The 23,708-nt window shown below is 46.4% G+C and overlaps 1 protein-coding gene across 1 annotated transcript; it reads left to right on the forward strand.

Moving 5' to 3' along the window:
• Positions 1-566: 566 nt before the first annotated feature.
• Positions 567-15,686, forward strand: LOC311324465 (dynamin-1-like protein; the record flags this gene model as incomplete). Its single annotated transcript, XM_084456926.1, has 16 exons — positions 567-668; positions 834-975; positions 1,656-1,702; positions 1,876-1,947; positions 2,074-2,160; positions 2,315-2,477; positions 4,532-4,652; positions 5,702-6,040; positions 6,756-6,876; positions 7,183-7,338; positions 7,979-8,068; positions 8,418-8,516; positions 12,372-12,482; positions 12,571-12,680; positions 13,328-13,487; positions 15,630-15,686. 16 exons carry the CDS (start codon positions 567-569, stop codon positions 15,684-15,686), a joined length of 1,977 nt encoding a protein of 658 aa, XP_084313052.1.
• Between the last annotated feature and the right edge of the window lie 8,022 nt (positions 15,687-23,708).

Genomic DNA, 23,708 nt, shown 5'->3' on the forward strand with positions numbered 1-23,708 from the left:
ATAGAGAGTTTAATTGTGTGTGTTTATCATCGGTAAGAAAACATCTGGCTGGGAAAACCGCTTGCTTCCCTCCATCCTTGGCCTGAATTAACCAGGATATCTACATCGTTATAGTGATTATCGAGGAATTCCAGGCTGACATTTCAATGCAAAACATCTAGGGTGATGCTCTTAAACATAGCTTGCTAGATAGTCCGTAATCAACTAGTGTTCACTTATTTTTGGCCACATCCATCATGTTACATAATGTAATAACTGGGTTTTTATTGACGAAATTACAACTGCAATCAGCTAGTGGTAGCTTGCCTTTATATACAGTCTGGTGTGTTATATTGTAGTTATCTGGTGTCACAGCTATGTTACTAAGTAGGGGTCTTTTTGCATGCTTTTCATTTTGGCAGTGGGATTGAGACTTTTCCATGATGTACAATCATATTTCCTCTCTTTACCACATGTGTGAGCTCCTCCCTTCTATAAAACATCACCAAATGCATAAAACTGCTCTCAACCCTCTCTACTTGTCTCCTTATCTTGTCTCTTGCCCCTGCAGTGTCCAGGCCTGTGAGATGGAGACTCTAATTCCTGTCATCAATCGTCTGCAAGAGGTTTTCCTCACTGTGGGAGCAGAGGTCATACAGCTCCCACAGATAGTGGTGGTCGGATCACAGGTCAGTCTGAAGCAGATAACGTATCAATCAGTCCTTTTGGGAGGAGGGAGCACAAATTAAATAGACTTGTATCAGTCAGTCCTTTGGGAAGGAGGGAGCAGACATTTCATTGTCGATGGAAGATGTAGCAGATCCATGTCTGAACCTTTTCTCCTCCGACGATAGAGCAGTGGGAAGAGTTCGGTGCTGGAGAGCCTTGTGGGACGTGACTTCCTTCCTCGGGGACAGGGGATCGTCACACGACGCCCCCTGGTGCTGCAGCTGGTCTACGTCCCTCCGCTGGAGGAGAGGAAACCGCTAGAGAACGGTACCGTGGCTCACAGAGGCAGACCGGACACGGGGACAAAAAAGACTTGTCCACATTTACGCCTGGCTTACTCAATATGCATCTTCTATTCTGAATCCTGGACCCAGGATAGGATCTTTAATCGCATGTTGTCTTTACTGCCTTAACTTAGTCTTTAGTCATTCACTGCCTTAACAAGACCGTCTTTCAGAGCGTTTATCTCTCTTTTCTAAACTGTCATCCACTCTTTTCTTCGTTACTTTCCTCAGGAAATGGTGTAAAACAAAACGCCCAAAACAGCTACCCAGGTTTCTGTCTCCATAGTTTTATCTGCATGGAACCGAATTCTGCCTCACCTCATTTAGTACCTGTTACTAATTAAGTCATTGAATTAGTAACAGGTAAACTGTTGACTGTAAACTAATTTAGTCTCTGTCTTATTAGTTCTACGGTATGCGTCTTCTCTGTCATGCTCATCATATTGTCTTTTTGTAATATTTCATAGTCTTGTAATGTAATGTCTTCTTCTCTGTCAAGTTCCCATCCAAATCCACTACTCCACTGTGCTTTGCGTGTCTTTTCTTAATATTACACATTTCTTTTTTTGTTTAGTTTTGTCGTGTCTGTAAAACAGGTCATGGCTCTTTTGTGTGAGTTGTTTTACACTTTTTCAGTTTTTTACACCTTTTCTGTTTGTTCAGGGATCAAGGCTGAGGAATGGGGAACGTTCCTTCACCTCAAGAACCAGGTATGTTCAAAACGGTTCTGAGGTCTTGTTCTACACTATTGATGTTTCAATTTTTTTTATATTTGTATGTATGGTTGAACAACTGTACTTTTGAGGCACTTATAATATTCCTCCCGGTGTCTTCTGGGATGTCCTTGCAATTTGTTTCTGTCTCATAACTGCCTGCATGATAGATTTTCTCAGATTTTCGGGAAATTCGCAAGGAGATTGAAGAAGAAACTGAGCGCAGCTCAGGTGACAACAAGGTACTTTAGAGCCGTTGATTTAATATAGAAGTTATTTATCTCATATTTGTTATGAATAAAGAAGTTTCTAATGCTACATACTAATGAGTTTCTCTTCATCCAACACCTGTCTCTCCTATCGCCTAGGGAATCAGTCCTGAGCCGATCTACTTGAAGATTTTCTCTCCTAAAGTCCTTAATCTCACACTGGTTGATTTACCAGGAATTACCAAGGTAAACAGACGTACTTCACAGTTATCCCTGACTGCACATTAATAGGTGTGCTATTCACTGGAGAGTCACTGATTTTGATGTTGTTTGTGTGTGTTGTTGATGGTGTGTGTGTGTGTGTGTGTGTGTGTGTGTGTGTGTGTGTGTGTTGTACCAGGTTCCAGTAGGAGACCAACCAGAGGACATTGAGGCCCAAGTACAAGAGATGATACTGTCCTTCATCTCCAATCCTAACTCCCTCATTCTGTCGGTCTCTCCTGCCAACTCTGACCTGGCCACGTCTGACGCCCTCAAACTGGCTCGCGAGGTCGACCCAGATGGTCAGACTGATTCTTTAGCCCGATGCTTTTTTCACTGTATGACTTTTTCTGTTCCGTCTGTCACTAATTATCATTGTACTTGTGTTGTGTAGCGCTAACGTATCACTGCAAAATGACAACAACAACTAAAATCTAATGACTGCTACAGTCTGTAAACTGTTAAGATTATAAAATGCTTCTCTATCAGGTGTTGTTATATTATACATACTGTACCTTTAGAGAAGAAGCTGGCTGGTCTCTCTCTGTGTTGTGCTGGTCTCACTAGCCTGTCTGTGGGGTGCTGGTCTCACTAGCCTGTCTGTGTTGTGCTGGTCTCACTAGCCTGTCTGTGTGGTGCTGGTCTCACTAGCATGTCTGTGTTGTGCTGGTCTCACTAGCCTGTCTGTGTTGTGCTGGTCTCACTAGCCTGTCTGTGTGGTGCTGGTCTCACTAGCCTGTCTGTGTTGTGCTGGTCTCACTAGCCTGTCTGTGTTGTGCTGGTCTCACTAGCCTGTCTGTGTTGTGCTGGTCTCACTAGCCTGTCTGTGTTGTGCTGGTCTCACTAGCCTGTCTGTGGTGCTGGTCTCACTAGCCTGTCTGTGTTGAGCTGGTCTCACTAGCCTGTCTGTGTTGTGCTGGTCTCACTAGCCTGTCTGTGTTGTGCTGGTCTCACTAGCCTGTCTGTGTTGTGCTGGTCTCACTATCCTGTCTGTGTTGAGCTGGTCTCACTAGCCTGTCTGTGTGGTGCTGGTATCACTAGCCTGTCTGTGTTGTGCTGGTCTCACTAACCTGTCTGTGTTGTGCTGGTCTCACTAGCCTGTCTGTGTGGTGCTGGTCTCACTAGCCTGTCTGTGTTGTGCTGGTCTCACTAGCCTGTCTGTGTTGTGCTGGTCTCACTAGCCTGTCTGTGTGGTGCTGGTATCACTAGCCTGTCTGTGTGGTGCTGGTCTCACTAGCCTGTCTGTGTTGTGCTGGTCTCACTAGCCTGTCTGTGTGGTGCTGGTCTCACTAGCCTGTCTGTGTTGTGCTGGTCTCACTAGCCTGTCTGTGTTGTGCTGGTCTCACTAGCCTGTCTGTGTGGTGCTGGTCTCACTAGCCTGTCTGTGTTGTGCTGGTCTCACTAGCATGTCTGTGTTGAGCTGGTCTCACTAGCCTGTCTGTGTTGTGCTGGTTTCACTAGCATGTCTGTGTGGTGCTGGTCTCACTAGCCTGTCTGTGTCGTGCTGGTCTCACTAGCCTGTCTGTGTTGAGCTGGTCTCACTAGCCTGTCTGTGTTGTGCTGGTCTCACTAGCCTGTCTGTGTTGAGCTGGTCTCACTAGCCTGTCTGTGTTGAGCTGGTCTCACTATCCTGTCTGTGTTGTGCTGGTCTCACTAGCCTGTCTGTGTTGTGCTGGTCTCACTAGCCTGTCTGTGTTGTGCTGGTCTCACTAGCCTGTCTGTGTGGTGCTGGTCTCACTAGCCTGTCTGTGTTGTGCTGGTCTCACTAGCCTGTCTGTGTGGTTCTGGTCTCACTAGCCTGTCTGTGTGGTGCTGGTCTCACTAGCCTGTCTGTGTTGTGCTGGTCTCACTAGCCTGTCTGTGTTGTGCTGGTCTCACTAGCCTGTCTGTGTTGTGCTGGTCTCACTAGCCTGTCTGTGTTGTGCTGGTCTCACTAGCCTGTCTGTGTTGTGCTGGTCTCACTAGCCTGTCTGTGTTGTGCTGGTCTCACTAGCCTGTCTGTGTCGTGCTGGTCTCACTAGCCTGTCTGTGTTGTGCTGGTCTCACTAGCCTGTCTTGCGTTGTGCTGGTCTCACTAGCCTGTCTGTGTTGTGCTGGTCTCACTAGCCTGTCTGTGTTGTGCTGGTCTCACTAGCCTGTCTGTGTTGAGCTGGTCTCACTATCCTGTCTGTGTTGTGCTGGTCTCACTAGCCTGTCTGTGTTGTGCTGGTCTCACTAGCCTGTCTGTGTTGTGCTGGTCTCACTAGCCTGTCTGTGTTGTGCTGGTCTCACTAGCCTGTCTGTGTTGTGCTGGTCTCACTAGCCTGTCTGTGTTGAGCTGGTCTCACTAGCCTGTCTGTGTCGTGCTGGTCTCCAGGTCGCCGGACGCTGCTGGTGGTCAGTAAGCTGGACCTGATGGACGCTGGGACGGACGCCCTGGAGGTTCTACTGGGTCGGGTCATCCCTGTCAGGCTCGGCATTGTGGGAGTAGTAAACAGGTCTGTCCAAATGGTAACTGAATCTAACTCTTAGATGTTAGGAAATTGGAAAGCCATCTGCATTAGTTAATGAATGTATGTAGGTTTCAGGGTGCCTACGGGTGATGGAAATCCTTGAAATGCTTGAATTTCAATGTGCCGTTTTCAAGGTTTGAAAAGTACTTGAAATTTGTATAAAGTACTGAAAACTCCTTGAAACTGTAATAACTAGGCTACTTTCATAATAAATCACTATCTGACCGAATTTGTGTTTTAGAGATAAAATAAGGCAGAGAGACAGACAGACAGACAGACAAGGCCTACAACCTGTCAGGAGACTGTTTTAATGACCGCCGGCTTGATGAAGACAAATACGAGCTGTCTTAGTCACTGTCGTAGTTTTAGTGTTTTGAAATGCATGGAAAGGAATGGATGACTAGGCAATGCTAGGCTAGGCTATGCATCACCACATAACGTCAAACCTGGCGAATTCACAGGCTAGTGATAGTCGATTTTCGGGAGGGAGGTGATGCATTAGTACTAGTATTGTATGTCGATTATGGCATGTTAATTTATGGAATATGCAACTGAACAATACAAAGTGCTTGATTTTGTATACATTTTAATATACATTAAATAATTATATTATATAATATGTATACAATGAGCTCATTGACTGCCTACCTCAAAGACTACAGTTCTCTTATTTGGCACATTTTCAGTAAAGTGAAATTGAAATGGACGTTTTGTCTGGTGGCTGTTTGGAGTGATTGCTTTAGATTGGATCAGCCAGGTTATACAGGATGCCAAGTCTTTTGTTGAGAGCACAATAGCCTCAGATTTAATGTGATGAAGTGAAATGATCATTTTGAGTAAATATTGAATTTACCACAGCAGCGTTAGGTGCTGGAAAAACTGTCAACTGCTTGATAAGTGCTTGTATTTCGCTGAGGAGAAGGTGTAAGAACCCTGGGTTTGCATGGTGGGTAATCATCTCGTGTAGTTCGCAGTAGGCACTGTGAAGTCTTGCGTAACGGTAAGTGCATCTCTTCTTCTCTGCTCTCGGCCAGGAGCCAGCATGACATCAACACCCAGAAGAGCCTGGAGGACTGCGCCCGGGACGAGCAGCTCTTCCTCCAGCGCCACTACCCCTCGCTGGCCTCGCGCTGCGGCTCGCGCCACCTGGCCCGCACCCTCAGCCGCCTGCTCATGCACCACATCCGGGACTGCCTCCCCGAGCTGAAGACCCGCGTGACGGTGCTGAGCGCCCAGTACCAGACCCGGCTCAGCGGCTACGGTCAGCCCGTGGAGGACCACAGCGCCACCTTGCTGCAGATCGTCACCAAGTTCGCCAGCGACTACTGCAACACCATCGAGGGCACGGCCAGACACATCCAGACCTCAGAGCTGTGAGTCACAGGGAGACGGATCAGTCACACAGTTATTATTATTATTACTATTATTATTATTATTATTATTATTAATATTATTATTATTATATTGTTATCATTATTATTATTATTATTAATAATATATTATTGTTGTTATGTTATTGTTTTTCTACTATATTATTATTATTATTATTATTATCATTATATTGTTATCATCATTATTATTATGAATATATTATTGTTGTTATATTATTGTTTTTTCTACTATTATATTATTATTATTATTATTATTATTATTATATTATTATTGCTGCTATTATTATTATTATTATTATTATTATTATTATTAGCTGATGGTATTCTGGTACCTTCCTCCTGTACCATTTGGTCAAACAATTTCCATAACCACCATTCGCTTAAGACGGCTACATGCAGATATTTACCCTGTCCCTCTGACGGTATTGAATTGGCACATTCAAATCAAATCAAACTTTATTTGTATAGCGCATTTCATACCCAGAGGCAACACAATACGCTTTACAGAGAACAAGGGAGGTGGGCAGACATCCCACCCCTACATATTCCAGAGGGAAGCTAAAAAACAGTAATCACCCAGGGGCCAGATAAGTGAGCTGTAAAAATTCTTCCCTGACCCCTCTCAACAAGGCGATCAAGCTCCTGGAGTTTGTTTGTCTACCGGTTATTAGAGTGACCCAGCTTCCTGTGTCCTCAGCTGTGGGGGGGCTCGGATCTGCTACATCTTCCACGAGACGTTCGGGCGCACGCTGCAGTCCATCGACCCCCTGGGGGGGCTGACGGAGATGGACGTGCTCACCGCCATCCGCAACGCCACGGTAACCATCCCGCTCTCTCACCAGGGCACGGCCTCTCTGTTTGTGTGTCCGCTCGCCGTTTGAGATGGCGAGGAGGAGGAGGAGGAGGAGGAGCAGCTGTGTGTGCTAGAGTAGAGTAGAGGATTGTGTCGTTGTAAACAGGTGAACAGCTGCGAGGGTTTGTGTGCATGTGTGTGTTTGTGCTTGTGTGCGTGCGTGCGTGCGTGCGTGCGTGCGTGTGTGCGTGCGTGCATGTGTGTGTGTGTGTGTGTGTGTGTGCGGACGTGCGTGTGTGTGTGTGTGCGTGTGTGTGTGTGTGTGGTGCAGGGTCCTCGTCCAGCCCTCTTCGTGCCGGAGGTGTCGTTCGAGCTGCTGGTGAAGCGTCAGATCAAGCGTCTGGAGGAGCCCAGCCTGCGCTGCGTTGAGCTCGTCCACGAGGAGCTGCAGAGGATCATCCAGCACTGCTCCAACCACAGCACGCAGGTACTCACACACACACGCACACACACACACGCACGCACACACACACACACGCACACACACACAGACACACACACACAACAGCACTGCTCCAACTACAGCACCCAGGTACAAACACACGCAGACACGCACACACACACACACACACACACACACACACACACACACACAACAGCACTGCTCCAACTACAGCACGCAGGTACACACACACACACACACACACACACAACAGCACTGCTCCAACTACAGCACGCAGGTACACACACACACACACACACACACAACAGCACTGCTCCAACTACAGCACGCAGGTACACACACACACACTCCCGGACCCCCCCCACACACACACACACACGCACGCACACGCACACACACACACACAGGCCGACAACACACAACAGCTCTGATACTCCTACAGCATTCAGGTAGCAGACACACACACACACACACACAGGCCGACAACACACACAACAGCTCTGCTCCTCAGGTAGCAGAACCACACACACACACACACAGGTCGACAACACACACACACACACAGGTCGACAACACAGAACAGCTCTGATACTCCCAGAGAATGTGAATGTTCTAATTAGAAGTCCTTTAGTGAGACACACGCTGTTGTCTCTGTGTGAATCAGGAGCTGCTGCGCTTTCCCAAGCTGCATGACTCCATCGTGGAGGTGGTGACCAGCCTGCTGAGAAAACGCCTGCCCATTACTAATGAAATGGTGAGTCCACCTCCTACCCCAACAACAACAACAACAACAACACCCCAGGATTATAAACGACTACCTCGCACTGAAACAGCCAAGTGACTTGAATATGTAGGGGTGGGACCTATGCTCACCTCCCTTGTTCTCTGTAAAGCGCATTGTGTTGCCTCTGGGTATGAAATGCGCTATACAAATAAAGCTTTGATTGATTGATTGATTGATTGATTGATTGATTGATTGATTGATTGATTGATTGATTGATTGATTAATTGATTGATTTTGAAGAGTGGATCCATTTGTGTTGAGAACTTATAGTGCGTATCTGTATGCTGAGGCTTACGTGTGGTAAACTCGTCTCTCATAGGTCCATAACTTGGTGGCCATTGAGCTGGCGTACATCAACACCAAGCACCCGGACTTCTCTGACGCGGCACAGGTGTCAGCGTCTGTTAACAGTCAACAGGTACGTCCACCACCGCTCACAACAATTACGTTCATTTCATCTGATCTGGGGTTAGTTTTTTGCTATAGGGTTCGTTGTTTGTCGCTGAGGAATGACAATAACCTGATGCGCCAGATGGTTTGCTTCACATAACTCTGGGAACTCTCGGTTGGAAACTGTTTGGAAAAGGGTAGACACTTTCAAAAATACTTGATGGTGATTGGATGAAGCATCTGTCTATCACCGTCTATCACTTGCTGAGTTCAACCGCTCCTTGCTGTCGTCACAGTTCAACCCGCCCAGCGTAGCTGTTTGTATTGCCTCAGAATGCTGATTGGTGACGTCGTTTTCTGACCTAGCACAAACGGATCTCTATGGAGAGTATCCATACGGATTTGCGAGAGAAACAGATTGTGAGCTCACGAGATCAGGATGGTCTCGCAAGGCTAGAATGGCGCAGCAATCAGCGTTCACACCAAGCACGCTTATTCTCAACACCAAGCACTCTTATTCTCAACATCAAGCACGCTTATTCTCAACACCAAGCACGCTTATTCTCAACACCAAGCACGCTTATTCTCAACACCAAGCACTCTTATTCTCAACATCTAGCACGCTTATTCTCAACATCAAGCACGCTTATTCTCAACACCAAGCACGCTTATTCTCAACACCAAGCACTCTTATTCTCAACGTCTAGCATAAAATAAGTCTACAGCTGGTCTTATGGCCTCTATGAGTTTATTTGAGTTCAAAGGTCAAAACAGCATAACAGTTCAAGCTCAGCCAAATCGAACAATATCTCGATACACAAAACGTCTCTTTTGGGCTGCGTTTCCGTGCGTAAAGCAGTGTTGGCCTAGGCATTCTCAGAATTATGAGAAATAGGCCTACCTCATACAGGTACATAAAAACCATCTGAACTTGCCTTCAGGAACATTAAAAACAATAATAAATAATGCGAAATGTAAGGCCATGTCTTCATCAGTTAGTTTGGCATATGGCACAAAAATAGATACGCTCCAGTTATTAACACCCTGCTTGAGAGGGACAGATTTAGCCTGCACAGTAGCAACAGTGATCAACAGTATAGAACACAGGAGAAAAAGCTAAATGTGTTCATAAATCAAAAATGGCAAACGCACAAGTGCTTCTAGCTATATGCTTATAAGCTACTTACATCAACGTAGGGGAGATGGCGATAAATCCCAATTTCCATTATCCTCCGATGCGCGACTTCCTTCGAGAGTAGAGAGTGTGTGTTTATCTTTCTCATCACGCAACGTCAACAGCTTCGTGCTCTGACGGAGGGCTCTGCGTCTCTTTCTGCTCACGAGCTCATAAAACAAATCCTGGTCACACATGGGCCCACAGGGTCGGATGGCAACCACAAACAAACAATTATGAAGGATTTAAATGAACTGACAGGATTATATAATGTAACATTTGAGCTGACTTTCATTGTTGAATAGATAATATGTTTACTTTAACTGTCTTCTCTTGTTTGGTTTATGATTTTAAGTGGTTTTGTTTGGGAACCTGTAAACACAATACAGTTCAGGTTCATCCTAGTTTAACGTTATCCGCTTGGCTCTGTTTTGCGTGACTCCTGTTATTCTTATTTTCAAATTAATATTAACTGTCGTATCCACAAAGATACCCTTGATTGGTATAGCTCAAACTAGCAAATCACCCGTTTGATTGTTCTAATGTGAACACAGCATATCGCTAGATAGCGCAAAACAAGCCACTGTTTTGTTGTTGTTTACTCCCTCCACTCTACGTCACTTCCGGTTTGGCGATTTCTTAGATTTTAGACAAAAATAACTCCAGATGTCACTGTAGTGTATATTTAAAAACAACCTGCAATACGCTCTTTACTGGCTAGGCTACAGCAATGGGTCAATGAGTAGTAAAACTACTCCCTCTAGAGGCATGCGAGCGGTACTGCTGAATGACGCAGTCGTTAGTTGAGAACGCGTCAGCGGGTCAGATTACCACCGCCAAGGGCTCCCTACTGTATGCTCCTATGTCTGTAAACACAAGCTATACAACACTAATGGAGACTGTCATCATTGCTTATTATACTCTCTCTCTCTGGTCCAGATATCCATTTGAGGGAAAATATAAGCCCGGAGCTCAGAATACTGAAAGATAAATGGTGAATGGTAAACAGACTGCACTTATATAGCGCTTTTCCACCTTAGCGGCACTCAAAGCGCTTTACAATGGCCTATTATTCACCCATTCACACACACATTCACACACCAATGGCGGTAGCTGCCATGCAAGGTGCTAACCTGCTCATTGGGAGCAATTTGGGGTTAGGTGTCTTGCTCAAGGACACTTCGACATGTGGACAGTCGGAGCTAAGATAAGTTCTTATACAGGCTGAGTTGAGTTTCACAGCATGTAGAACACAACAGGAGATTGTCCAATGTCTCCATCCAGTGGCCAAACAAACCCAGCCAACTGGCAGTGCCTGACCATCCATCTGCAATGTGAATTTAGAAACGAGCTACTAAACACCTCAAGGCTCTGTTCTCGGTGGTTTGCGCAGGTAGACGGCTTCCTGAGTAGAATACTGGAAGAAGACGGAACTTTTACTGAGACACCAAGCATAGTTTTGTGCAAAGCAAAATGTACTCACTGAGGACATCAAATGAGCTTAAATTGGATGTCCCAAGGTCTAGGCTAAGGACTACAGGCCACAAGCTTTTGCAGTGGCTGCCCCGAAGCTGTGGAACAGTCTCCCAATGCTACAAAATCGGTCTGCCCAGACCCTAGGCATGTTTAAATCACAGCTTAAAGGAGTAGTAAAGGGAAAATGCATGTTTAGCCCTGTTTTAAGGTTACTTATGATCATATACAATGGTTCAGATCGACTACAAAAGAGTGCACTCTTCTAAGATAGTTTCATTAATGAAGGACTTACAGTGACCAAAGGTGACTATTTGTTCCAACTTCAAAGATCTTTGGAGTTCATTCTACAGCAGGTGGTCCACTAAATAACTAAAAACCTTCCCTAAAGCCTGATTCATACTCTACACAAGCTACGCTGACGCAGCTGTGAGGGCGAGCGCTACGCTGGTATTTTGGTTCAGTCTGAGCGCGCGAGGTTGCTTGCTTGCGCCGGTGCCCGTATCGGTTCACGTGAAGTAGCATTTGCGCTCACGTTAAGTTACAATTTTTGTCATGACACACGTTTCTACGCAAGGACGTGTCAAAGTCACCTAGCGTAGCCATGCGTAGCTCGCGCTAGCGTAGAGTATGAATGGGCCCTCAATCTGAGGAGACTCAGTAGCCTGATATCAGACGGAATTGTCAACTCGTACCACGCCGTTGAGAACTTCAAGAATCAGAAACTTCGAGTGTGTGGATTCGCACGTCTGGACCAGGCTAGAGACTCAGGGCTCATCAAGCTCATTATTTTTTTCCTTTTTTCCTTTTTCTTTTTATTGATTTTTACATTTTATGACAAAGACAAAACAAACACAGACAGCTCAGCTCAGACACGTTGCAAAACACAGCACACAAATACAAATAGAGATTCCTAATGCCTACATCGGACCGTAACATACATCATATACACATATTTTGTTTTGTGCTAGATCGTCTCAAGACCGGTGAGCAGTGACACCAAAAAGAAAACAATAACAGTCTTAGTAACCACCACAACAACAACAACAATAGTGAAAACAAACATAAGAGCACGGCAGTCTTGAGAGTGAGAAGGCTACTATAGACCTGGTGACCAAAGGGATCCGCAGTCTAACGCCGTTTCAATCATACCGTCTTTTCCACAGTGTTGTAGTTTAACAGGAGTGTGATACTAGATCCTACTGACCTGTCCTCCTCTCCCTCGCCGCCCTGCAGGTGGACGGTCTGGACGGAGGGAAGCGCTGGAGGAATGACAAGATGGCGGAGGAGAGGACGCCAGGGCTCAGCAGCCCCAGTAAAGGCCAGGCCATTAACCTGCTGGACACCGTAAGCAGCGGTTCAACAGACTCCGTTGCCCCTGTGGAACCGAGGCTGTCTGTAACCTCTGACCTCTGACCTCTTCCTCATTGGCCAGGCGGTGCCCGTGTCTCGCAAGCTGAGCGCTAGGGAGCAGAGAGACTGCGAGGTCATCCAGCGCCTCATCAAATCCTACTTCCTGATTGTCCGTAAGAGCATCCAGGACAGGTGAGGTCAGAAGTCACACTCCCATGGAGTCTTCCTGTTCGCACACTGCTGTTAGTGGTGAGCTCAGCTGAAGGCAAGGCAGGTTTATTAGTTCAGCACATTTCAGCAACAAGGCAATTCAAAGTGATGAGCCATTAAAAGCATCAAGACAAAGTGCAACACATCTTGTACTTTTCAGAACATTTAAAACAAAATGAAGCTAAATTAAAAAAAGAAGGAAAATAAGCTGAAAAGCCAGCTTTTAGTGTGCTTATCTGCTTTTAGTGTGCTTACCAGCTTTTAGTGTGCTTACCAGCTTTTAGTGTGCTTACCAGCTTTTAGTGTGCTTACCAGCTTTGAGTATGTGGGTTTTGAGTTTTGAGTTTGAGTTTTATTACGACAACTTGCATCATGTTCACACAGGATGAATTATATGTCCTATTACAATTTTAAAATACAACACAAATAAACAGTAGAAAATACAGTACAGTAATCAACAATTAAGCTAAACCTAATTTAAAAGGAGGGGTATTAAGTTATACATTTTCCTGAAGCAGTCTGGTCAGATAGGGGATGGTAGAGTTCCTGTAGTGCTCAGTTCTTGTTATGCTGGTCTGGAGGACAGGGACCGCCCCCTATCTGACCTATGTGGGTGTGGTCATCCGCAGCGTGCCCAAGACGGTGATGCACTTCCTGGTGAACTTTGTGAAGGAGCGCCTGCAGAGCGAGCTGGTGGGTCAGCTGTACAAGCTGCCGCTGCTCCAGGAGCTGCTGATCGAGTCCCAGGACACGGCCCAGCAGAGGACGGAGATGGCCCAGATGCTGGAGGTACGTTACACACGGGGTTGCAACGTTCCGGGAATAGGTTGGAAACTTTCCATGGGAATTAACTGGGATTTATGGGAAATAACGGGAATTAATCGGGAATGTTGGGGTTATTTATAGCAATTTTATTTACTTTGTCATAAACAGACATACTGTAAATATAAACATTTGCTTTGTCATAAGCAGACATGCAGGGAAACATTTCTAATACAAATTTTAAAAAAAGTTTCTGGACATTTTCCACCCCTTTGCAACCTTAGTTACACATGTTCCCTCTCTCTGGGAATTACCCCCAACATCCTCACTCACTCAACACCCCACCATCCTCACTCAACACCCCCACCATCCTCACTCACTCAACACCCCCACCATCCTCACTCACTCAACACCCCACCATCCTCACTCAACACCCCCACCATCCTCACTCACTCAACACCCCCACCATCCTCACTCAACACCCCCAACATCCTCACTCACTCAACACCCCACCATCCTCACTCACTCAACACCCCCACCATCCTCACTCAACACCCCCAACATCCTCACTCACTCAACACCCCCATCATCCTCACTCACTCAACACCCCCACCATCCTCACTCACTCAACACCCCCAACATCCTCACTCAACACCCCCACCATCCTCACTCACTCAACACCCCCATCATCCTCACTCACTCAACACCCCCACCATCCTCACTCACTCAACACCCCCACCATCCTCACTCACTCAACACCCCCACCATCCTCACTCACTCAACACCCCCACCATCCTCACTCAACACCCCCACCATCCTCACTCACTCAACACCCCCACCATCCTCACTCACTCAACACCCCACCATCCTCACTCAACACCCCCACCATCCTCACTCACTCAACACCCCCACCATCCTCACTCACTCAACACCCCCACCATCCTCACTCACTCAACACCCCCACCATCCTCACTCACTCAACACCCCCAACATCCTCACTCACTCAACACCCCCACCATCCTCACTCACTCAACACCCCCACCATCCTCACTCACTCAACATCCCCACCATCCTCACTCACTCAACACCCCCAACATCCTCACTCACTCAACACCCCCACCATCCTCACTCACTCAACACCTCCACCATCCTCCCTCACTCAACACCCCCACCATCCTCACTCACTCAACACCCCCACCATCCTCACTCACTCAACACCCCCATCATCCTCACTCACTCAACACCCCCACCATCCTCACTCACTCAACACCCCCACCATCCTCACTCACTCAACACCCCCACCATCCTCACTCACTCAACACCCCCACCATCCTCACTCAACACCCCCACCATCCTCACTCACTCAACACCCCCACCATCCTCACTCACTCAACACCCCACCATCCTCACTCAACACCCCCACCATCCTCACTCACTCAACACCCCCACCATCCTCACTCACTCAACACCCCCACCATCCTCACTCACTCAACACCCCCACCATCCTCACTCACTCAACACCCCCAACATCCTCACTCACTCAACACCCCCACCATCCTCACTCACTCAACACCCCCACCATCCTCACTCACTCAACATCCCCACCATCCTCACTCACTCAACACCCCCAACATCCTCACTCACTCAACACCCCCACCATCCTCACTCACTCAACACCTCCACCATCCTCCCTCACTCAACACCCCCACCATCCTCACTCACTCAACACCCCCACCATCCTCACTCACTCAACACCCCCATCATCCTCACTCACTCAACACCCCACCATCCTCACTCACTCAACACCCCCATCATCCTCACTCACTCAACACCCCCACCATCCTCACTCACTCAACACCCCCAACATACTCACTCACTCAACACCCCCACCATCCTCACTCACTCAACACCCCCATCATCCTCACTCACTCAACACCCCCACCATCCTCACTCACTCAACACCCCCACCATCCTCACTCACTCAACACCCAGTATCCTGTCTTCAGTCTCTTCTTTCAATGCCAGTACTCACCCTTCTTTCTTTCTTTCTTTCTTTCTTTCTTTCTTTCTTTCTTTCTTTCTTTCTTTCTTTCTTTCTTTCTTTCTTTCTTTCTTTCTTCCTTCCTTCCTTCCTTCCTTCCTTCCCTCCCTTCTCTCCTTCGTCCTCAGGCGCTCCAGAAAGCCAGCAACATCATCTGTGAGATCCGGGAGACTCATCTGTGGTAGCAGATCACTGATCAATCCTTACTGATCAATCCCTACTGATCAATACCTACTGATCAATACCTACTGATCAATCCCTACTGATCAATCCCTACTGCTCAATCCCCATTGATCAATCCCTACTACTCAATCCCTACTGATCAATCCCTACTGCTCAATCCCTACTGATCAACCCCTGCTGAGCGTGTGTGTTTTGAGAGTGTGTGACGGTTTACTTTAGGATGTGTGTATGGAAATACCACTGATCTCTCACTGCCATACGACCAGAACACATCAAGCCGTCCTCTCTGTCTGTCTGTCCGTCCTCTGGGGGACTTGGACCAGCCTAGTGTCTCTCTGTCTGTCCGTCTGTCCTCTGGGGGACTTGGACCAGCCTAGTGTCTCTCTGTCTGTCTGTCCTCTGGGGGACTTGGACCAGCCTAGTGTCTCTCTGTCTGTCCGTCCTCTAGGGGACTTGGACCCCCACCATTGTTTGTTACGTATCGGTTTGGGTCAATAGTTTGTGGTTGTTGATGTGTTTTTTATTATGTTTTGAGATTTCTGTATGATAGCACGTTTTGTTTGTGTACAGATGCATTTGTTTCAGTTGATATGGTGTCTATTTACAGAAGAGTGATTACAAATATCATCCCTCTCTGTCTGTATATCAATGTCCAAAAGCATTTGTATGTAAATCAGTCATCAGTTGGTCTGGTTCTACTCGCATCCCGATCTCATCTTCTGGAGAACCACAGAGGTGAAAACCCAACCCAGAACAGTGGATATTTACTACAATATAACGTTGGGAAAAATGTTATGGTAATCAGTTGAAGCCTGTACTAAATCAGTTTTATGTTTTGACGAGTGTCAGGTTTACATATCTTTCCGTCTGTACGGTTGCACTGTGTTTATACTGTAAACTATAGTGTCAATCCTTATACAAGGTAACGATGGCAACTGGCAAGAATTCTTCCCTACGTCTGTAGTGGGTAAACTAGTTCACATGTGGTACAAACCAAGGTTATAATAGTTAAGCTTTTTTCATTAGTTTTTATTTTTATATCGTTTTAACTTTTTGTTTTCAATTTCAGTTTAGTTTTGATTAGTTTAAAAGCAGGTTTGCTAGTTTAGTTTAGTTTTTATTTTTTGAAAATGCTTAGTTTTAGTTTCGTTTTTATTAGTTTCAGTATTAGTTTTCGTTTTTTTTTCTTCTGCGCTAGCCTGGTGAGACCATCCTGATCTCGTGAGCTCATGTTGTTTCACTCTGTGTGAAACAAACCATCTGGCGCATGTCAGGTTACTTCTGCGCAGGGGCACAGCTAAAAAAGATGGATTTCATAACCACCCAAAAGACTAGGCTTACGTATGAAGTGAAAAAGACTAAAACTAAGGACATTTTCTCTATAATTTTAGTTTATTTGAGTTAGTTTTTTTAAACACACAATACAGTTTTAGTTATTTATTTATTTTTTATTTTTTTTTTGTATCGTTTTTTTGTAAAGCGTAGTTTTTATTTTTATTTCAGTTAACTAAAATGTTTTTTCACACCTAGTTTCCGTTTTTTTGTTAGTTTTCGTTAACTATAATAACCTTGGTACAAACAAGGATAGCGCAGTGGGCGTCTGTGGCTCAGGAGGTAGAGCGGCTCGTCCAATAGGCTCTTTGCACAAGCTCCACTACTTCCTGAAACTCTACAGGCATATTTATTTCCTGTCCTATACCATTGGATGGAAGTGATTAATCAGGTGTGATCAGGTATGCCGCACACCTGATAAATCACTTCCATCCAATAGGACAGGACAGGAAATAAGGATGCCGGTAGAATTTTAGGAAGTAGTGGAGCTTGTGCAAAGAGCCTATGATCGCGGGGTCGGCGGTTCGAATCCCGGCTCCTCCTGACTACCTGTCGAAGTGTCCTTGGGCAAGACACTGAACCCCAGATTGCTCCCAATGAGCAGCTACCTTGCATGGCAGCTGCCGCCATTGGTGTGGGAATGTGTGTGTGAATGGGTGAATGAGAGGCCTCCATTGTAAAACGCTTTATAAGTGCAGTCCATTTACCATTTACCATAGTTCAGCCAGCTTGTCAGGAGTAGTACTGGAGGTATTTGCGCGGGGGGGGGCGGGGGGGGGGGTCCAACATTAAGCCAGGTATAGAGAAGAAGCGTAGGACCCATTTATGAACCAGAACCCTAACTCTAACTAGGTACAGATTCTCTGGAACCCTTGGGTTCTGCTGAGGTTCCGGAGGCAGACACGGGAGGTTCTCCACCACTGCCACCGAGTCGTCCTTGTCCACATGTCAGTCCAACCACATGGCAGGGACGCTGCAGGACAGAGAGACCAACACGGTCTCTGTCTGAACTCCGTGCATGCTGGGATGTCTTCTGAAGGTCCATCCCTTATTGTGGTACAGGCTCATCTTGTATAGCATGTTATGATCCGTTACCCACAGCGTTGCTTGATATTAGTGGATGTGTTGTCAGTACTCTCTTCCTTCCTGTGAATGACTGGGAATGATTTGAACCCTTATTACCTGGACCACAATATCTATTTTAACTGTAGATTTGTTCTCTAAGCCAAATGTCATGATGATGATGATGATGATGATGATGGTGATGATGATGATGATGATGATGCTCAGGAAGACGTGTGTTAAAGGACAAAAAAACTAGATTTGTTCTCTAAGCCAAATGTCGTGATGATGATGATGATGATGATGATGATGATGATGATGATGATGATGATGATGATGATGCTCAGGAAGACGTGTGTTAAAGGACAAAAACCATCCAACACTGACTTCTACAGTATGTGACCAGGGAGAGCACAGTGTATATTATTGTATATCTTTCGGAGAGTAGGGTGTGTGTATGTGTGTGTGTGTGTGTGTGTGTGTGTGTGTGTGTGTGTGTGCCTGCCTGTGCCTGCCTGTGTGTGTGTGTGTGTGTGTGTGCCTGTGCCTGCCTGTGTGCGTGTGCCTGTTTTTTTCTGAATGAAAGTGATTTGTGTTTTCTTTTTAATATAATTTAAATGTGTTATGTTATATCATTGCCAACTGACTGTAAGTGCTTGCCTGTCAATATTTGTTATACATATTGATTAAATGAGATATGAGGGAATCAATAAAGAACATTGTCTTGTGTCTCAATCGGATGAGTTTGTTAGGAATCACCGACAGTTGTACAAACACGATACGTGAGGTGTGGATTCTTCCAGACGGTTTATACTGTAGTCTTCCAGAAGTTTCCATACAGGCCTAGTCAGTAAACTGAATGAGATTCACAACAGTCGTGTTCAACTCAAATTCTATTCATAGCATTCATACATTTCCCATGATGCTTTAAGAGTGACGTGGCACTGAGGAGGTGTTTGTGGTTCAGTCTAGCAGTCTCACCAGGGGGAATGTGAAGAGGGTGTTGTGTTCCTGAGACCGGTTTTGTGTTTCTGTAACCCCCTTGGCCCCATCTGGTTCCCTCGCTGGGTGGAACTCCCCTGGTAATCGAGGAGGCTGGAGAGAATCTTAATGCCAGACTTGTCTGAAATGCTGCCATTTTAGGAACACAATCGATGGCCTGGCGTCTGTGTGTGGGTATGCTGAAAGTCTAAAACATTTATTTGGGAAGTGGATGTGTACTGGGGTGGTTAGAAGCTATCGTCGTATCACCACTAAAATTATAAAATCACACATCGGAACTGAATAAACTAGTGTAATGCATCAGGGTAATGGTATGTGTACCTTTAATGTACATTAATTATTGATCTGTCATATAATCCCATTTGGGATGTGCCACACTAGTTGCATTAAGGAAAAATAAAAATGCATTCATTCATCCATCCATTCATTCATCCATTCATCCATTCATTCATTCATTGTACAGTACTGAATCCAGTAGTCCAGGAAGCAGCTACACCTGTGAGAACTTGTGGTGAGAATGTCCTCATACTGTTCCCCAATGACTGAGTCTATTCCATGCACTGATACATAACTACATAAGGATTGATCAATCTATTCAATCTAATTTCTTTTATGAACAAATATAATATATAATACAGCTGTTCCTTCTTAATTCAGGGAGTGTGTCAGATTGAATGACCATGCGCTTTAACTGTTGCAAATAAGGAAGGAAGTGGTTGTGGAAAAGGAAGATAAAGATATGTATGTAGACTCGCACTCGGGTTTGATTGATATGGCCTGCGCCTCGTCTCCCATTGTATCCAGTTACTCTGATCACCCTGTAACAGCCCCCCCCCCTCTCCTCACAAAGCCCCCGACTGGACCGTACCATCCTACCCCTCTGGAATCCGGCGGGGGGACTCTAGGGCCTCGCTAATAACAACCGTCCCATGTTTATCACCTGTGTGTCGTTAAACAGACGGAGCGGGGTCAGTCTTCTGTCCGTCTCGTCTTCACGGCGGTGAGAGGACTCCGTCCCGTCCGTTGGGAGTCGGTGTGCCGGTGGGAGTGAGCCGCCCTCCCCTCCGCTGTGCTTGTGGTGATCCAGTCAGAAGAGGACGCTGAACAAAGCCGGAGAGCTGCTGGGGAAGTGGAAGAGCTGACTCTGTCGCCTGGACAACCATGCAGGCATAGAGGATGGGGGGGGAGAGAGAAGACTAAATCAATAGGCTACTTTATGATTTCTTCCAGATAGGATTCATGAACAGTGAATTATGTCATTTTTGGGGAGTCTATTGTGTTGTCCCTTCCCTGTAAACTATGAAAATAAAACGGAGATCAACAGAAAATCAAGTAGACATCAAGAGACTTAAGTTAGAGATGTAAGATCAGAGCAGGTTCGCAGGTTCAGAAGAGCCACGGGGTTTAACGCATCACCACGTCTCCAACAGCATCTCAGGTAAGAGACTCTCTATCTACCACAATTGGGGATGTGATTAGATTTGGATACAAAAACACACAACTATCAAATTCCTGTAGAGGGGAACTGAACATCATTCGTGCCCCTTATTGACAAAACATAATAGACAGTTGAAGGTATTCCAATTACTCTCAGGTAGATAAAGAAGTTTCTCACACTGTGCGTTCATATTTTCTAGAGAAACCGATTGATACGCGCAGAAACACCAAGCGATACATGACAGACAGCCTTAAGTCCAGTTCACTGCTATTACTGCCTTTTATCCAGTGAAGTGAGTGAAATTGCTTTAAAGATCCACAAATCTGTGTTTTGCCACACACATGTATAGGGAGGATGTGAGCAGCTTGTGTGTGTGTGTGTGTGTGGGGGGGGGGGGGGGGGGATGCACTGTTTGCAAAAAATATCCAACACATCTCAATGAATAGCTAGAAATAGAGCTTGTGAGAATGAGAAGTCTCCACAGTTGAACCACAGCAATCAAGGACTCACCTTCTCTAGTGATCTGCTCAGCGCGCTCATACATAAGCAATGTCCCCTGGCAGCTCACTTTAAACGATATGATATGCTCTGTGGATTCCCACCGATGGAAGTGTGGGGCAGAAGACAGAGGATATACATATTGGATGAGATGGAGGGGAAACGGTGTAGAGGGGGGGGGAGGGGGTGGAAGACTATTTTTAGCGGCTGTCAGTAAGGAAGGTTACAAGATCTTACACCTTTTCACAAATACGCACGCGCGTGCGCCATGCACGCACACGCACATGCATACAAATGCAGACATTAACACACACACACACAGAAACACACACACGCGTACAGCAGGAGACTAATGAAAGCAGCCTGGCCCTGTTAGCTCAGGTGTGATGGCAGGACGCTGACAGACAGGCTCGCGCCGTGCTGGGAGCGTTTAGAGCGCGCTCACCTTTTACACCGCCTGAACACCGGGATCCTGAACACCGGGAGCCTGAACACTCAGCCCTGAACACTCAGCCCTGAACACTCAGCCCTGAACACTCATCCCAACACTGCAAACACACCGACACCAGTGTAAGAAGCCAACACATCAGTGCTCTGCGTTCCTGTTAACCCCCTCCCGTTGACCCAAAAGGTACACTGTCACTTTCAGTGTGGGGGACTGTTTCTTTGTTCACAGACAAGGGTGCGCATATTGTGCTCATGCACGTCTTTTGTCTCCACATTTAAAATGACTAAGAAGCGGGTATATCAGCCCGATACGAGCAATCATATTGTTAATAAACATTATCGAATCAGTTCCTTTCTGCTGCGCATAATCTGCAGATGAAAAGAACCTTTGGACAAAAGAAGGGACATTTGTGAGGATTGGTTGGTGCAGAGAGAGTGACACTGGTGCACTAAGAAGCCACCACGAGGGTAGAAGCGTCTATTGTCCACGCAGACACCCCCCCCTGTCAAATGACCTTCTATTTTTAACTCAACACCTGCACCGATGAAATGGACTCTCTTGCACCCAAGCATTGAGAAAAAATAGAAACATCAAACCATTTTTGGCAGCTTGTAAACACATTACACATTCAGGGCTAGGCTCTGCATGCATTATACCGTGCGGTTGCTCCCATAATTAATGTACATCTCTTGTATCTGGCAGAGCAGATAGCTGAGACTCACCAAGACAAGACAGGGATATCCCAGGAGCCTGTCACAAGGAAACTGCTCACAGCAGATGTCTTGAATAGTGAAGGCCCGAGCATAACTTTGTACATGTGTAGCTTTAAGTGTGGGTGTGTGTGCGTAATTGTGCACTCAGCAAACAACCGCACACATCGCTGCCTTAATACGAGTCTGCATAGCGGTCTTGGTGAGGGCGTACAATGTGTGGGAGGGAGGTATAGGAGAGCCAGATGGAAATGAAAAAGGTAGGCAGCCATACCTGATTTAAATCACCATGAATATTAAACGGAACACCGTGCCCTTTTATCAGAGATGTGCAGCTGACCACCCTTTGTTAGGAGAGTAACAAAGCAACAAAGTGTATCGAATGTACCTTTCACTCTTCACCTCCCCTCCCTCTTTCTTCTCCTCCACCTCCCTCTCCTCTCCTCCACGCCTCCCTCATTTCCTCCTTCCCTAGCTCTCCTCTCGACTCCCTCGCTAACCTTTCTCCTACGCTCAATCTCCCTCCCTCTCTCTCCATCTCTCTCTCCCTCCCTCTCTCTCCATCTCTCTCCCCCTCCCTCTCCACCCCTCCCTCCCCCGATAAACACATTCACTACTTAATGAGTTTGTCCTCAGGGGGAGCTGGAGAGACACAGATGTTGTCACAGTGTAGAAGACAGATGTTGGGCCACTCTCTGTCAGACATTGATGGGGTCCTTCTCTGTGCCGGATCACGGCGTGGTTCTAACAGAACCGGCCCGGTGGTTCTGCGCATCCGCTTGAATAAATCGTACTCGCCGCTAACGAGGCGCAACTGAGAAACATGATCGCGATGCCGCCATGACCCCGTCTGTGGTGACGGGTGACGGATGCCTGCAACAGGTTCTCCAAACTAATTAGTGATGGATGGATGCGTCCTAGACCCACGCTGAGACGAGATATGGAGATTCAGCTTCCTCTCCCCGAACCACCTCGTTGACCTCGGAGCTCCGTTCCAAAGATAGCAGATGATGTGCCAGTCTGAAATGTGCATGACTTATGCAAATTGATTTAAAAACACCCGCAGTATCCTGTGTTCAGACGGACAAAACACTCACATCCCACACCTCTCCGTTTCCCTCCACACTCCTGTCCTCACCTCAGTAATTAGAAGAGTGAGATGATTTAATTAGCTGCAGCTCAGACGAACACGGCCTGACTACTGATATTGAGAAAGCTGCTGAGGAAACACTGGAGGAAATATCGGTCTGCTCGCCCTGACGGAGCGAGTGAGAAGAATTAAATACCCCGGGGGCCCCAGAGGAAGCTGCGTCCGCCTCGTAAATTCTCCCCTTGACTTCTCTGGGTCCGAGGTGGGGAAGCGGTTGTTAGAGACAGATTTATGTGCCGTGCCCTTGCCGGGCGCACATTGAAAGTAACCCGGACCCCCAGCGATGACCGGTGTGTAAATCACCCGGAGTTGATGCCTTGTACAAGGACAATAGACTCCTGGTGAGTGATGATGTAGAGATGTTTCTTTTTGACAGGTGCTGTC

Source organism: Borostomias antarcticus, assembly GCF_949987555.1.
Source record: "Borostomias antarcticus genome assembly, chromosome: 23".
Lineage (NCBI taxonomy): Eukaryota > Metazoa > Chordata > Actinopteri > Stomiiformes > Stomiidae > Borostomias > Borostomias antarcticus.